The sequence below is a fragment of the Chanodichthys erythropterus genome, chromosome 14, assembly GCF_024489055.1.
Source record: "Chanodichthys erythropterus isolate Z2021 chromosome 14, ASM2448905v1, whole genome shotgun sequence".
NCBI lineage: Eukaryota > Metazoa > Chordata > Actinopteri > Cypriniformes > Xenocyprididae > Chanodichthys > Chanodichthys erythropterus.
Window position 1 is genome coordinate 19761240 of NC_090234.1, and position 17573 is coordinate 19778812.

Here is a 17573-nt window from a genome sequence, read left to right on the forward strand (position 1 = left end):
TAACACTCCATCTAACGTGTTTGTTCTCTCTCCTCGTGTCCCTCCCCAACTGACCGACGGTGCCTGTGAAGACCTGAAGACTGCGAACTGTCCTTTATAACCAGCAGAGGAACCGAGGATCAGACAAAGTGTGTTAAAGCACATTTTTTAAGGTTTTCTTGCCCCTCATCCCCATCCAACTTTCAGCGTAATTATTTGAATGTTATTTGAAATAAACCACCCCCTGCTTAATTGGCCATTGGAAAGAAATCAAAATGCTGGAAATGCTGAAGGTCACCCAGCTAATGCTAATAAGGCAGGCTGCCCCACACTGTGAGGAGCCCATACAACTCCATTATTACTTAAATGCTGTTAATGGTTGTGCGCTAAAACAACATCTCTTTCTTTTACACAGAGCTGAGCGAAACGGAGATGGAGGAGCCATTTGTGAGTACAGCTAAATTAGCAGAAAATCTTTGAAGATATTGCACTGCTATAGTCTGCGTATATCTGCTTCATTGGGCAGCAAATCAGCTCTCGGCTAATAAGTGAAACAAGGGGGTTGTTCCTCAAGGGGGTGTTTACCGGCCAAATTGAAAGCTAAATTCTCCATTGGGCTGCATTCAGATTTTTGGAGACTGGACATTTAAACACTATACAAATCTGAAAAAGATTAAATAAAATATCCTGTTATCACAAATGACTGTGATTGGTCCATATGGTCCATCTCCATCAGCGCTGAGAAAAGTTACACGCTCCACTGCTCATACATGTCAGTTCAGCAGTGGTCTGGATGATAATGCAGTGCACTGAAAGAAATAAAAAAATAGGCATATAATATATTATGGTAACACTTTACAATAATCACTAACATTAACTAACAATGAGCAATACATTTGTTACTGTATTTGTTATTCTTTTTTAATATTATTTAATAAAAATAGAAGTATTTTTCATTGTTAGTTTATGTTAATGTAGTTAAAGGGATAGTTCACCCAAAAATGAAAATTCTGTCATTAATTACTCACCCTCATGTCGTTCTACACCCGTAAGACCTTCGTTCAGAGCACAAATTAAGATATTTTTGATAAAATCCAATGGCTCAGTGAGGCCTCCATTGCCAGTAAAATAATAATTAACACTTTCAGATGCCGAGAAAGCTACTAAAGACATATTTAAAACAGCTCTTGTGACTACAGTGGTTCAACCTTAATGTTATGAAGTGACGAGAATACTTTTTGTGTGGCAAAAAAACAAAATAACAACTTTATAATCGCCCATCACTAGATATTGTTGATTGTTGTTGTTGTTTTTTTTTTTTTTTTTTTTTTGGTGCACAAAAAGTATTCTCGTCTTTTCATAACATTAAGGTTGAACCACTGTAGTCACATGAATATGTCTTTAGTAGCTTTCTGGGCATCTGAAAGTGTTAATTGTCTTTCTGGCAATGGAGGCCTCACTGAGCCATGAATCTCATCAAAAATAACTCAATTTGTGTTCCGAAGATGAACGAAGGTCTTACGGGTGTGGAACGGCATGAGGGTGAGAAATTAATGACATAAAATTTTCATTTTTGGGTGAACTAACCCTTTAACTAATATTAACAAATTGAACCTAATTGTAAAGTGTTACCTATTGTATTGTACTGTATTAGACAAAAAAAAAAACATAACTGATTATTAATATTTGGCATATAACATAAGTCAAAAAAGTAAACATCCATTTAAAAAACAGGCATAATAACATAACATAACATAAAAGTAAAAAAAGTAAGCATTATTATACCTGACCATTTATAAAAATCATCCAGGTCGCTGCTCAAGGCCGACCTCTCCCATGCAAACTGCCATTCGATGATCTGCTTTCACATTAAAAACATTAAAGTGCACCTCCAGTATGAGTGAATTATATACATGGAAAAACTCTCTCTGTTGTGACAGGTGAGGATGACTCCTGGCAGACCAGACACGGCCTGTACCTGAATATCAGCATCATGGCTATTCCCTGCCTGTGTTCCATGGCTCCCAGGGGCCTGGCTCCAAACACCAGGTCAGAATCTCTTCCACAGTACCTCAATCCGCTCATTAGCAAACTCAGAACTACTTTGCAATAATTATGACAACATCTTTCCTAGATGCTTTACATTTTAAGTCAACTAATTTTACTTTAATAATGATAAATGATAAATAACATGATAAATATTGGCAAGGCTTGATTTTATACACTACTAATCAAAAGTTTGGGGTCAGTAAGATTTTGTTTTCATGCTCACCAAGGCTACATTTATTTGATTAATATTTTTTGTCAACTTGTTTTCTTTCAGTTAGTACAGGTTTTGTATTTCTTTTTGAAACTGATTGATCGTAGGCCTCTGATATGGTGGCCCAGTAGTGCACAACACAACAAAATTAAAAAAGCAAACATAAGTTCACAACACCAAGAAATCAAGCCACAACACAACGGAAATGCTCCCGACCACTTGGGGGCTCTCAGAGCTCGGTAATATTAGTATTCCTTGCCACTGTTCTATAAAGTCGACAGACTTACAAAGATATCAATACCATGATTAGTTTTAAGTATGTAAGCATTGTATATCGGCATGAAATATTAATTAAAAATCAACTACGTTCACAATAGCTTCATATTTATACTTGTGAATGATTTGACGCGATACCACGGCACATGATAAAGGGAACATCCACCAATTCCACCAAGTGGTTAAAACGTATAATTTGTATTCATTAAAATTACTTTTAACATTTAAAAACAGACATGTTCAAATTCCAAAGGTTGTTAGTCCCTGTTGGTAAGACTGACAAGCGTTGGAATTTGAAGATTTTTAATTGTTAAAAGTAATTTTAATGAATACAAATTATACGTTTTAACCACCAATTGGCAGACGTTCCCTTCATCATGCGGCGTGGTATCACGTCAAATCATTCACAGGTATAAATATGAAGCTATTTTGCACGTAGGTGATATTTAATTAATATTTCATGTCGATATACGGTGGTTACATACTGTTTAAACTAATCATGGTATTGATATTACTGCCGACTCTATAGAACAGTGGCAAGGAAAACTAACTTTACTGAGCTCTGAGAGCCCCCTAGTGGTCGGGAGCATTTCCGTTGTGTTGTGGCTCGATTTCGTTGTGTTGTGAACTTATGTTTGCCTTTTTAATTTCGTTGTGTTGTGCACTACTGGGCCACCATATCTGAGCTTATGCACCTCAATTTTTGAACAAAAAAAGCATTATTTGTGGGCAATATTGAATAAAATGTAAAAATATTCTGTACAATTTTTCACACTAATGTGCTTTAATGTTTAACCAGGAAGTTTGTTTTGAAAAGCTTTTATGTTTTCACGGTGAAAAATGACCTGCCTACAAAAATAGTTTATAGATCTCTCGTTATGCTGTATTACCACCGAATATTGGATTCAGTCTTTTTGTGAACTTGTTTTCTATCAACTAGGACAGGTATTGTATTTATTTATTGTATTTGATCTGAGCTTATATTGGTCAAAAATGACCATCCATTGAAAATGAATGGTGGAGAACCAAAACAAGAGAAACATTTGGTGTTTGGAAGCATGTTCATCATATTCATGTTCACATGTGTGCTTGCAAAGATAAAGGCCTCTGACCTGTGCATGAATGGATGCATACATGCTCGCGCTACCACGTGTACACACACGTTCATGTACACAAACAAACTATTTTGAGTATTACAGGCTTTCTTTTTTACAGCGATTATCTTTATCCTCAGATCATTGAGGCCCATGATTGATAAGTTTCTAAAAATAAATACAAAACCTGTCCTAATTGAAAGAAAACAAGTTGACTAAAAAGACTGAATCTAATAATTGGTGATAATTTAGCATAATGAGCAATTTACAAGCAATTTTCAAAAGGCTGGTCATTTTTGACAGGAAACACAAAAGGTGTCACAGGGTCTTCAACATTGCACAAGGGTTAAAATCAGCAAAAACAGCAATAATTAATTAATTATTAATTAATTAATTACAACTGTTTTCTATTTTAATTCATTTTAAAATGTAATTTATTCCTGTGATGCAAAGATGAATTTTCAGCATCGTTACTCCACTCTTCAGTGTCACATGATCCTTTTTTTGTGTATTTGTAATGTAAAAATTGTATTGTAAAAGTCTTTAATGCCACTTTTGATAAATGTGATGCATCCTTGCTGAATAAAAGTAATAATTAGTAATTAAAAGTAATCAATTTCTTTAAAAAAAAAAAATCTTACTGACCTCAACCTATTGAATGGTAGTGTACATCATAAATTGATCTAATCACAAAATTGTCCTTTAGAGGAGTAAATCTGCTATTGTTTTTTTTTTTTATGAAAAATTACAGACAGACATTTTATTTAAAAATTTGGAATAACATAGATTGATCATGCACAATAAGACCAGCAATGTGCATTATGATAGTAAATAGCATCAGACAAGCCGAATCTGGCACCAACACAATTAGATTCATCTACATCTACTCATACGCCTCTGAAAGAAATGCTTTGACCCGCAAATATGTTTCATCAATAACTTGCAATATCCCTTAAAAAAGGAAAACAATAAGTCACGATGGAGTCACCTGTCACTTCTCATTATGGCACATTTGCATGCACAAATGCAAGCTGTTAAGAATCCGTCTCACCTGTGTTTTTTAAATCTGCCTTATTAGCAAAAGAATCTGATTTACACTTCCATTTGCCATAATAAAAGTCATTAGGAAACTCACAAGCACTGTGATGGAGCTTTATCAACACACCTGTTCTCTAAACTAGCAGCGACCATCGCAAAGAAACGAAACTAAATCGGTCTCACCATGTTCAATCAAATTATCTACACTGCAAGTAATTTCTTAGATTCTGTTAAATACAGTTTATGTTCCATGATCACCCAAATCTGTCACCAATTCTTGTTCTGAGACCTCATACTGTACAAACCAAGCACTGCCCTCAATCCTTCAGACTATATGCCCTAAAAGCAAGTAAGAAGGGCTCAGTAGCTGATGTCTGCGTGGACTGTAAAACCTTGAGACCAGGTCAGTGTGTCAGCAACATGCAAGGCCAACTGAGTCTCCTGACTGTTTTCGTGGCCCGTGTCGTGGGCGTTTCGTGTGCGAAGCCGGGTAGAGTAGGCCAACGTAATCCTGAAGATTGGAATCAGTGGTTGGATCAGACTCCTAAGGTCAAAGCCACCTAACTGGACTAATCAGCACATAATTACTCTGATTAAAGGGAGTGGCTGGGTAGACTTAAGGACCGAGCATCTGTCCATGGGCTTCAACAACCCCCTCTCCTTCCTGTCTTTAGAGAACGACACAAGTTAAGCTCAGCTTCTCGTAAGCACCATCTTTAGTGGGGGTCACAGGGTTCTCAATGCAAGAAATAGTTTGTTTTTGTCTTGTTTTGCTGTCTAAAAGTCCTTTAAATAAGATACTTTTAGTTGAAGCAAATTGTATAAAACATTAAGACTTTCTTTCTGGGAATGTATTTTGAATTAAAGGGAATGTTCAACCAAAAATGAAAATTCTGTCATCATTTACTCACCCTCAAGTTGTTTCAAACCTGTATAAATGTCTTTGTTCTGCTGAACACAAAGGAAGATATTTTAAAGAATTGTAACCAAACAGTTGCGGGACACCATTGACTTCCATAGTATGGGAACAAAATACCATGGAAGTCAATGGCATCTCATCAGCTGTTATATACATTCTTTAAAATATCTTCTTTTAATTGTGTCCAGCAGAACAAAGACATTTGGTTACACTTTATTGTAAGGTGACATTGTAATTACTCAAATAAGTACTGAGTAATATTAATTAACTACATGTATTTATTATAGAGTTACAGTTATGGTTTGGTTTAGGGTTAGTTATTTGTAATTATGCATAATTTACTGTTAATACTATATTAAGTACATGTACCAACTACGTCACCTTAAAATAAAGTGTTACCAGAAATGTATACAGGTTAGGAACAAATTAATGGTGAGTAAATGAAGACAGAATTTTCATTTTTTGGTGAAATGAAAATTCTGTCATTTATTACTTACCCTCATGTTGCTTCACATCCGCAAGACCTTCGTTAATCTTCGGAACACAAATTAAGATAATTTAGTATCCGATGGCTCCGTGAGGCCTGCATAGGGAGCAATGTCACTTCCTCAGTCAAGATCCATAAAGGTACTAAAACACATCTAAATCAGTTCATGTGAGTACAGTGGTTCAATATTAATAATATAAAGCGACGAGAATATTTTTGGTGCGCCAAAAAAACAAAACAAAATAACGACTTATTTAGTGATGGCCGATTTCAAAACACTGCTTCAGAAAGCATCGGAGCACCGATGAATCTGTGTGTCGAATCTGCAGTTCGGAGCGCCAAAGTCACGTGATTTCAGCAGTTTGGCGGTTTGACCCGCGATCCGATTCATGATTCGATACACTGATTCACTGTGCTCCGAAGCTTTCTGAAGCATTGTTTTGAAATCGGTCATCACTAAATAAGTTATTTTGTTTTTTTGCCGCACCAAAAATATTCTCGTCGCTTTATAATATTAATATTGAACCACTGTACTCACATGAACCGATTTAAATATGTTTTAGTACCTTTATGGATCTTGAGAGAGGAAGTGTCCATAGCTCCCTATGCCTCACAGAGCCATCGGATTTCAGCTAAAATATCTTAATTTGTGTTCCAAAGATTAACGAAGGCCTTGTGTGTGGAACGCCATGAGGGTAAGTAATAAATGACATTTAAACCTTTAAGTTTACGCTGTGTTTTTGTCTTGTTTTAAGCATAAATTCTGCAAAATTATGTGATGTTTTTATGCTAAAAGCAAGAACAAAAATAATAATGGCAGAGATGTATTCTTTGAAAACAAGTCAATATTTTGCTGTTAATAAACATGTGAACTGTCATAAAGTCAGTGAACAATCAAGAAAGTCAAAATTAAAATACCTCCACATGGTCTTAGGTAAAAAAAAAGCTATCTATCCATCCATCCATCCATCCATCCTTAATTCCTTCTTTCCGTCCTTGAAACTGCCTAGAGAATGGCAGTTTTTTCATTTTTATGCACATAATTACAGGGGTTTGAATTTAGTGGAAATCTGATTCTGTTTGAACCCATTTCTACCTTGAAGCTCCCATTTACATTGTCCACTGATGTGTAGATATGGGACAGTCCATGTGTGCGGCACATCTATTTATAGACCTGTGGTAAAACAGATGAGAAACTGGTTTTATACAATTATCATTACTTCTTGGCCATATGAAAAGAGTATTGGCTTATTATAATGTTGGATTGGCTTTCTGGTCAGGATGCTTTCCGAATGCTCAGTGTTATCTCCACACATGACTGGCACTTAAGGAATAGTTTGTTTTAACAAATTTTACATCTATAAGCACAATAAATGTGAACCTTTTCTGTCTACCACAGGCTGAACAATGGCAGTATGGCACTGATAGTTGTTGACAACACCTCCAGGTCAGAGTTCATCAAGCACTTGAAGAGGTACAGCAGCACAAACAACCAGGTGAGGTCACCTGTGCCGAGCGAGAGAACTTACTTAACTCACATCAGCCTGATACACAGGAAATCCAGCCCACGCAAATAGAGTTAACAACCTCCACAGCTTAAGCAGAATTAGCATACTGTCAAGTCAAATTAGTCACTGATTGTCAGCTTCCCACAAAACACTTTTCAGGCTAATACAGATTAGTCCATTTCAGAGCCTGTCTCTTCTTTTTTCTTAAGCAATCCAATCTAGAGCTGTTTGTTAACCCACATTCTATAAATAATCTGTGTAGGTTGCGCCGTTGACCTACTGCTACTTCGCTCTCGTGTCATTGTGCCGGAGAGCAAAGCTGTGTCAATTTCAGGGTCTCTGTGCTGGGCTATTAGGCCTTTATTGCCCATTTTAAAAGAGCTTGTGTGTGTTCACTTCATTTACATGAAGAAAGCTATGTAGAAAGTCAAGTGAATTTTAACAGAGGTGGAATCTCAAAAAAAAAAAAAAAAAAAAAGCATGGGTCATATTTGGCCTCAAAATCAAAAGAAAAATGTAAGAAATTACATTTTGCTTTGAGAAAATTGGCTATTTCAAGCCCATTGTCCCTATAGTGAACTTTGTCTTGGACATAAAGATAGTTTATGGTAGTGTATTCGTATATGTCATGGTAGGATCATTTTACACTGAGTTACACTGAAATAAAAAGCATTGTATTACATCACTGAGAACCAGCACTGGGTAAAAATGGGAATTAATTTCAAAAAAGGGAAAAACTTAAATGTAAATGAAACATTTAAGATACATTATGGTAATGAGAATTTGAAGTGAAAATGTGCTTAATTATGTGCAAAAACATAAGAAAAATCTCATAACATATGGCAAATATACATTTTAGTATTTAGTATTAGCATTACATCATGTACAGCTTTTAATTTATGCTGTTTTAAGTGTAAAAATGGAATACAATAAAAGTATTGCACTGTAATAATGAAAATCTAATGCAACTCGTTGATAATAATGTGATTTAAAAATACTGAAATGTAAAACATTATGCATTACAATAATCAGAATTTAGGGGAGATTTTGTTAAATTGCCGTTTAAATAAATTAAATTAATTAAATTAATTAATTAAATTTAAATTGATAAAAAAAAATATTGATTCTAGGTAGAGGCTCAATTTTTATACAGAATTTAATTTCTTATTTTTTAAGGAATGAAATATGAGCAGGACATGTTTTTGTGAGATTTACTGTCAAATCAATTTGCATGTGAACTCATCACCACGCAAAGACACAGAACAGGAAAATTCATGCAGTTGATGCACGTTGTCTGGGTCAAGCTTTACATCATGGCTGCTGAGAGGATTTGGGTCAGAGCCATTATTACTCCACCAGAACACTAGGCTTAATATATATATATAGTTTGCATTTAGTAAGAAAAAAAATATGTGGTACTTGCATAAGATCTCTGCAGTGAGGTATTATGACTGATAAGCAAGAATTTGACAGACATACCTGGTTATCTTAATAAAGGGATATAAGATCTGATGGGTTGAAAGCCCAGTCCTGGCCTGGTTCGGTATCCAGGTTCACTCCAGGTCACACACACACACAGGACTGAAGTGGACTGATGAAGATCAGTTGTTCATCACTGCCTCCTTGTGGACCTACATTAAACTACAGCTTCAAATAAGTCAAATTCAAATAAATAGTACAAACAGCTACACATTACAGAACACACAATAAAAGCTCAGACAGAAGAGTTCTGATATATATATATATATAATATATATATATATATATATATATATATATATATATATATATATATATATATATATATATATATATATATATATATATATATATATATATATATATATATATATATATATATATATATATATATATATATATATATGCTTCTTTATCCTTCTGCAGTTTGGTTTCTCTTTTATTGAGACACACACTGTAAAGGCAGTGAGGCTGCGGCCGCGCTCTCACGGATGCTGGGCTGACGACGTCTCGGAGGAGAACGAGGAGTGTGATTCAAAAACAATGCCTATCATCTCCTCTGAAGGAACGTACCCCTGGAACATTGACGGAGATCTCTTGGAGGTCCCATCTGAACTCCTGATCAGGTGAGAAACTGAAGTCAATCATCAAAACAAATTTACAGCAGTAATCCATTAGAGGCTGTGCTGTCACAATGGATAAGAGGTGTTGCTGCCTCTAGAAAACGACTCTTAGCCACAGTAAATCATTGTCATTGTGTCATTGTGCTTTTTTAGGTTGCAAATACAGTAATATCATAAAAGACACAAATAATTAAAATCCCAAATGGGCAAAAGCACCATAAAAGTAGTATAGAAGTAGCCCAAGTCAGAACTTCCTATTTTATAACACCGAATAAGTCACATCCCTATTTCTTTGCAAAACAGTAGTCAAGATAGCCACTGTATCAGAAGTTCACAAGTTGAACTTCACAAGACCTGTGTAAGCGCAGGCTGTGTTGTTTTAAGGCACTACAAACATTATAGGAGCAGCACTTGATAAAAAAAAGTTCTCAATTCATCTTCTTAAAGCTGCAGAAAGAGTGTCAGAAGAATAAACAGAACAGTGTGAGGTTCTAAGAAAAAAGGAGGGATGTGTGCATATTTCAGATAAATCCTTGTAATGTTTAAATGTTCTGACAGTCTTGTTTATTTTCCAGAGTTCATCCGCAGCTCCTCACACTCTTTGGAGAAGACGTGGAGGAGGCGGAGGAGGCGCCAGTTAAATGCAGCTGTATCTGAACAAACAATCACACACACACACACACACACACACACACACACACACACACACACAAACACACAAACACAAACACACAAACACACACACACACACACACACACACACACACACACACACACACACACACACACACACACACACAGTGCTAGGTAGCGCTAAGAGAAATTGAACAAACAAATTGCACAAAGCAAGCTTTAACATGTATATATAGAACATTTTATATCAGAGCAAAGCATATGACACATAATACATTCCAGTGCATAAGAAATTAAATTAAACCAAAGTAAATTTTTCCACAATTTTTTTAGACAGAAAAAAACCCATTAACTTATTAAAAATACTGATATAAAAAAGCAATGTGCTTTATTGTATGCTATTCCCTGAACAGTAGAGTTTTTTTTCTTTTTCTTTTTTCTGATCTTGCATCTTTTATGTCATAAAAATCACTGACAAGCAACCCATCCGATGTGGTTGCCCAAATCTAAAGATTATATCCCACAATTTAAGCTTTGATTCTCACAGGACTGTTTGTTCTTACTATCCTTTCAGGTCTCGTTCATAAACCAACACACACTTATGCACAGAAAAATCAGCTGACTTTTCCACATTTTATGCACGGATTTTTGGGGAAAAATAGATTTTTTTTTTTTTTTTTTTTGTATCTTTAAAAAACATTTTATTCAATTTCATTTGTGTTCCTCATAACATAGCACCAAAAATCATTCAGCATATGTTGTTACATATTTGGCATGATAATCAGATTTTGTAAATAAATTAAATCAGACAATTCAACTTGGATTGAAAATACAAAAACACATTTTCTTTGTAATTTTATAGAATTTTTGTTATATTTCAGTGCACATTTACAGCTTTAGCTTAGTTTTCATTGTTCTGCATACTCCAATTTTTTATATAATTATTGAGTTCATTCTTTTTCAATGCTATTTTTTGTAAACATTTTCATTAATACCCTTAGCTAAAATATTTCCTAATTGAGCAGACAAAGGGCAGGATGAGCAGATCTTTGAATGACAGGCACGTGTAGATTCCATGTAGGTCTGCGTGTGAGTGGGAGGTGATGGTGTTGTGTGTATTTGTGCCATATAAAATGAATACACACACATTCTTAAGCAGTGGCTGGAAGCCAGACACATGCCAATCTCGTCACTCTTCTGTAGCGCAGTACAGACACACAACAGCAGCCTCCTTTGCTCTGTTTCCATGGCATCCAGCCAGAGCACGCAGCAAACACTCACTCCTTCCATCTGGCGTCTCCGTTCAAACTTCTAACTATTGAACTCGACAGCGAGAGTTTGGGAGGAGAGAGATTGCGTATCATTTCCTTCTTTTTTTGGGGGGGAACCGATACCGCAGTGAGGCAAAGGTGTGAAAACCCCTATCGCAGCAATGTTCTGCTTCGGGAAGGTTGATGGAAAGTGCCAGAAGATCCTGTGTCACCCCTGTGGAGGGTATACTAACTTGCGGGTGTAAAAAAGCGAGTCTCTCTTCGGATATACACAGGCATAACCTTAGCAAGAAAAGCTACAACAGTGCAGTTTCTCCTTTACAGCAGGCCAATAGCCAATATGTTCAGTGATCGTAGGCAAACCTGTGATGAAACAATTAGGCTCTGTTCCAAAACCTAGCGAACTGCCTTGCCATCTATACAGCCTACATAAGCAGCTGTTTTTTTAAGACAGCATCAAAACTCAATAAGAACCTCATAAATAACCAACGACCACCACAGTCGGCTCACAATTTTTTTCATTTGGATTTTAATGCTATATGCTATATGTGTGTGTGTATAATATATATATATATATATATATATATATATATATACACACACACACACACACATATACACATACACAGATGTGATTAATTGCAATTAATCGATTTGACAGCAACATGCTAATCGTGATTAATCGCATCTAACTTACAAGTTTGTAAATAAATATATATACTTGTAAGACCCAATTAATCGCAATTAATCTATTTGTCAGCAACCTGCTAATCACGCATCTAACATAAAAGTAAAAAAAAAAATAATAATAATATATATATATATATATATATATACACACACACACACACACAAACTTATGTTAGATGCAATTAATCGATTTGACAGCACTAATAAAAATACATAACATACACTACTGATCAAAATGAGTCCGTAAGATTTATGACATATGTAATGTTAGAAAATAATTATATTTAAAATAAATGCTGTTCTTTTGAACTGTCTATTCATCCCAAAAAAAAAATGCCTGAAAAACAATTATAATGGTTTCCCCAAAAAAATATTAGGCAGCTGTTTTACTGATTTAAAAAAAAATAAAAAAAATAAAAATAATAATCTTGAGCAGCAAATCAGCATTAGAATGATTTCTGAAGGATCATGTGACACTTAAGAATAATGATGCTGAAAATTCAGCTTTGCATCACAAGAATTACATTTGAGAAATTGTCATTTTAAATTCTAATAATATTTCACAATATTACTGTTGTTTGATACAGCATTTGGAGACTTCTTTCAAAAGCATTAAAAAATCTTCTTGACCTCAAATTTTTGAAAGGTAGTGGACATATTAATAAATATTTTAATTTGACTTTTCAGTGTGGAATAAATTATATTCATAGTTAACATTCTCTCACTTTTAACATTGCTTGTCGTGATGAATTTGTCATACACCATCAATGTATCTTTATGCATCCTACCTTTTGGAACAGCCTTCACACTTTAAAAATGCTGCCTACATAGGTTGCTCACTAAGATTTGGAACAGAGCCGTAATGTAGCGACAGTACATTCTGAAGTCCTTTTCTCCCTTGGCACGACAGCCCCCGAGTGTTTCAGTGAGCACATCAGTATGTCCCATACTCTAAAGTGCACTGGCTTCATCCTGCTGACAGAAAATGCAGATTCTTTTGACAGTCTCTTTTCAAAGTCTTCATCGCTTTGTGATACGGCCATAACAGTTAATGGCCGTATGTTATCATGAGTCCAGCTCTTGGTTGTCAGAGCAGTAGTCTTTCATGGTTTGTCCCTTCCATGATGTAAATCCCATATTATGTCGTGCTTTCTTTCTTTGGTACATAGTCCCAACTGTCCCGTTTAAACTTCTCCTCCTTCAACTTCCGCTTGAAGAATCCAAGCTAATAAAAGGAAGAGGATGTATTATTGTCAATAAGCAAATTTCAAGCTCAACAAACCTTGTTTTGAAGATTTATTTCCCCTCTTTGTTGACATATTTGATTGTACGGATAAATGAACTAATTTGTAGGTTGTCTGAATGTCTACTCGGGCTCAATTAACAGCCTTATATAATTATGCTTGTTTAGGGCTGGTTCAGGTCCACCAGAAACCAATCAGATTTCTGTACTCCAATCTTACATTCAAAAACAATTGCTGCATCTGAAATCACAAACTGTCTGAGTAGGAACTACATTAAAATTTGAATTTACTTTGCGACCATTAAAAAAGTATGCTCTATAAAGTATGAATATGGGTAGTATGAATGAAATTCGGACATACTACATCCACCATGTTGTTACTGTCATGTGATCTACATGCGTCCGTTGCAACACTTCCTCTCCCGTGGCCTCATGGGATAGTAAAGTGTCCAGTGAATGCGTACTTCAGAATCTCACTGGAAGTACTACGTCATCTGGGGACTTTTCGCCTACCGTTTTTCGAATACTAAGTATTCGGACATACTATACTTTTGGCATACTGTTTTTCGCATACAATATACTAGGGAAATATTTGATTTCGAATGAAGTGAATGTGTTTTTAAGATAAACTTTACTTAAAAATGCAATGCTCGTGACACGAAACATTGAAAAATTCATATACTGATAATTTAGAAATGAGTCTGAAATTATTTTTTTAGCAAGTTTATTATTAAAGGCAGTGAATTTGTTATTAAATCAACGCTTTAATGGCTTATCCAACAGAGTTTATTGTACTGACAGTAACAGTTACACTGTAGTTTTACCACAGTAAAGCCCAGCATGCTGTTAAAGCCTTTACAAGATGATGCATCTCTAAAAAGTCATATCTTCAGATATTTCAGGTCTAGCTTTAGTAAATTATGATTTCTATGCTCTTAGTTCAGCCAAAAATTAAAATTTTGTCATCAGTTATTCACCCTCAAGCTGTTCCAAACCTGTATGAGTTTATTTCTTTTATCAAACACAAAAGAAAATATTTTGAAGAATGTTGGTAATCAAACAGTTGACGGTAGCCGTTGACTTCCATAGTAGAAAAAGAAAAAAAATACTGTGGAAGTCAATGGCTTCAGTCAACTGTCTGGTTACCCACATTCTTCAAAATATCTTCTTTTGTGTTCGACAAAGGAAAGAAACTCATACAGGTTTGGAACAACATGAGGGTGAGTAACTTTTATTTTTTGGGTGAATTATTCATTTAATTCCTATAGTTTTGCAGTTAAGAATATGTCATTATGTCATATTTAAGACATGTCATGTGATACATACCTTCCAGAGGGTTACGACAAGCAGTGCTAAAATGATCAGTCCAGCAATCAGACTGGATACTATTAGAAAAATCTGCACAGCCATCACAGGTTGAATGCTATACAGAGCCTCCAAGAGTACCTGTAACATTGCAAACATTCAAGTTAATAACAAGCAACAAAAGGCTGTAAATGCAGCATTAATCTCATCATGCATCACTGTTTTTTAGAGGTTAAGACTACTTACTCTAGCAGAAGTGTCATTCTGTAGTAGGATGGTGTTTGCATCCTGCACTGGTGAAATAAGGTCAATCGCGCCTCGTATCATCATGACAGCATGTCTGCCCTATAGGAAACAAACATGTATCAAGGTCATGTGTTTTAGTTGCTCTTCTGGGTAAACAATTCAGGTTATACATTTGTCAAACTATGTTTGCCTTACTAATTTATTGCATCCGGTAGTCTATGAGGAACATTTATTAGCTATAATGAAAAGAGGCCCAACCAAGCCAAGCTTAAAGTCTGGCCGGTTGACATGGTGGGCATCTTGGGCAATTCATTTTTTGTTTGTGCAATTAAAAAACTGTTGGCCAATTGTAAGTTTGAAAAACTGTGCTGGAAACCAAGATGATATATTTTTCAGGATTCTTTGATGAATAGAAAGTTCAAAAGAAATCTTTTGTAACATTATAAAAATGTCTTTACTGTCACTTTTGATCAATTTAACGCATTCTTGATGAATAAAAGCAATAACTTCTTTCTGACCCCAAACGTTTTGAATGGTAGTATATTTCAATAAAAATGTATCATTTCACTTTTTTTTTAGATCCATGCACATTCTAAAGCAGTTAGACAGGCAAAAAAAGCAATTGGCTCTTTTAAATGGAAGCCACAGTTTTGAGGGGTGCAATTTCTTCCAATTTATTGTCTCTAACCAACACTCACTGGACTCATCTGGAGAACCCTGGGGTTGAGCTCCACCTCCATACTGATGGTAACTTCTTTTCCAACCTCCAAGTCACCAAAGTGACACTCCACCGTCCTACAGGTCTGATCTTCAGAAGCACAGAACTGTAGAAAAGCAGAGCATGAGAACTTCCAATGACATTTACACTAAACACACCAGAACTCATTTCTGTGACTTTTATTTTACCATTATGCGCTTGCTTTTTGGGGAGAAAAAGAATACAATTTCCTGAAAAAAGGAAGCTTCCGGGACGTCACAGTCATCAATAATCTGAAATGTATTGTTCCTCTGGAAGCAATGGCCAAGAGTTGTCTGCAAGACAAAAAAACATTATAAGTTTGAATAAAAATACAGATGTGTACAAAAAGATGTATATAAGCTAAGTTATAGCTAATTATGTTACATACTTATTATTAAATCAACTAGTAGGAATAGTTCATCTATCTATTCCGTGAAATACTGAACTCAAGAACATGTTCGGCAGAATGTCAGAAGTTCTGTTTTCCATACAAGAAACGTGGATTGTGATTTACAGCACCAAACTACAGATCGGATAATAAAGAATATGACTTTTGTGCTATTTCGGAAATCTTCTGCAGTCGTACAACAGATTTGTGTGAGGAACAGATGGAATTTAAGCTGTTGTAGCTCTCAAATTTAGAGTTTTTCAAACTTGTCACAATTGGTCACATGATAACACATGAGAACCAATGCAAAGTTTGATCAATATGGCATTGATGATGTCAAATATGCCATGGAACCTCTAAAGGCTGACTAATGTTTTAGATTTTTTTTTTTTTTTTTTTTAATTTTATGTTCTTTTTCATTTCATACCATAAATCACATTCCAATTTCATTGTTTGGAAAGCAGAAGCACAAACATTCTGCCAAACATCTAATGTTTTAAAAGAAACATTTTTTAAATGGTTTTGAAAGTCTCTTCTGTTCACAAGACCGCATTTATTTATTTAAAATGTAATTTATTCTTGTGAAAAGATGAATTTTCAGCATCATTACTCCAGTCTTCAGTGTCACATGATCCTACAGAAATCATTCTAATATGCTGATTTTGGTGCTTAAGAAATGTTTCATATTATTATCAATGTTGAAACAGTTATTTTTGTGGAAACGGTGATATTTTTTTTCAGGATTCATTGATAAATACAAAGTTTATAATAATATTTTTTGAAATAGAAACTTTTGTAACATTATAAATGTCTCTATTGGTAAATGAATGCATCTTTATCAAATTAAAGTATACATTTTATTAATTCAAATGAATCTTACTGACCATATATGTATTTTTGCATATGCAAATCTCACCTGTAAATCCGTAATCCTGATTAACTGGTATTTGTATGGCACGAGCATCAGAGGCAAGCTGATCTTTACTCTCGCATCAAGAGCTTTACTAGGACCCATATTCATCACCTGTAAGTTAATAGACATTTTTACCAAGCTAATCATCATGTTAAATGATTCATTAGTGCTTAATGACATTGTTATCTGTCTGACGAGCACTAAAATACCTTGTACGTATAATTGAACTTCTCAGGATAGCAGTCGACCGGCACAGACTCTTGGTCTCCAATCAGAAATGAAGTCGGAGAGACAAATCTGCAGAGGAAGACGCAGAGAAGCCTGTTATTCTTCCGACATCCACTTATGGAATCACAGATTCATAAGCAAGCCAGATAAATTACCCGTGAACGTTGAGATCAACAGCATATCTCAATGGCAATGTGAGAACGGCTACGTTGTCGTGCTGAAGATCTGTGTTCTCAAGGCTTTCACTGAAAAAC

The 17573-nt window shown here is 35.2% G+C and overlaps 2 protein-coding genes across 2 annotated transcripts in view; one reads left to right on the forward strand and one right to left on the reverse strand.

Annotated features, from left to right (window-relative positions):
- Window positions 1-11955, forward strand: part of cerkl (ceramide kinase-like) — an 85220-nt gene extending 73265 nt beyond the window's left edge. Inside the window, exons 8-13 of the mRNA XM_067410754.1 lie at window positions 72-128; window positions 395-426; window positions 1920-2028; window positions 7453-7549; window positions 9467-9666; window positions 10239-11955. Coding sequence (XP_067266855.1) covers window positions 72-128; window positions 395-426; window positions 1920-2028; window positions 7453-7549; window positions 9467-9666; window positions 10239-10320 — 577 coding nt within the window. The 3' untranslated portion in view covers window positions 10321-11955. The remainder of the gene's footprint in view (window positions 1-71; window positions 129-394; window positions 427-1919; window positions 2029-7452; window positions 7550-9466; window positions 9667-10238) is intronic.
- A 148-nt stretch (window positions 11956-12103) lies between these two features.
- Window positions 12104-17573, reverse strand: part of itga4 (integrin alpha 4) — a 33786-nt gene continuing 28316 nt past the window's right edge. Inside the window, exons 21-28 of the mRNA XM_067410753.1 lie at window positions 17475-17564; window positions 17301-17388; window positions 17095-17202; window positions 15958-16083; window positions 15750-15875; window positions 15052-15150; window positions 14827-14946; window positions 12104-13482 (exon numbers count right to left, since the gene is read on the reverse strand). Of these exons, the coding sequence (XP_067266854.1) occupies window positions 13396-13482; window positions 14827-14946; window positions 15052-15150; window positions 15750-15875; window positions 15958-16083; window positions 17095-17202; window positions 17301-17388; window positions 17475-17564 (844 nt within the window). The 3' untranslated portion in view covers window positions 12104-13395. The remainder of the gene's footprint in view (window positions 13483-14826; window positions 14947-15051; window positions 15151-15749; window positions 15876-15957; window positions 16084-17094; window positions 17203-17300; window positions 17389-17474; window positions 17565-17573) is intronic.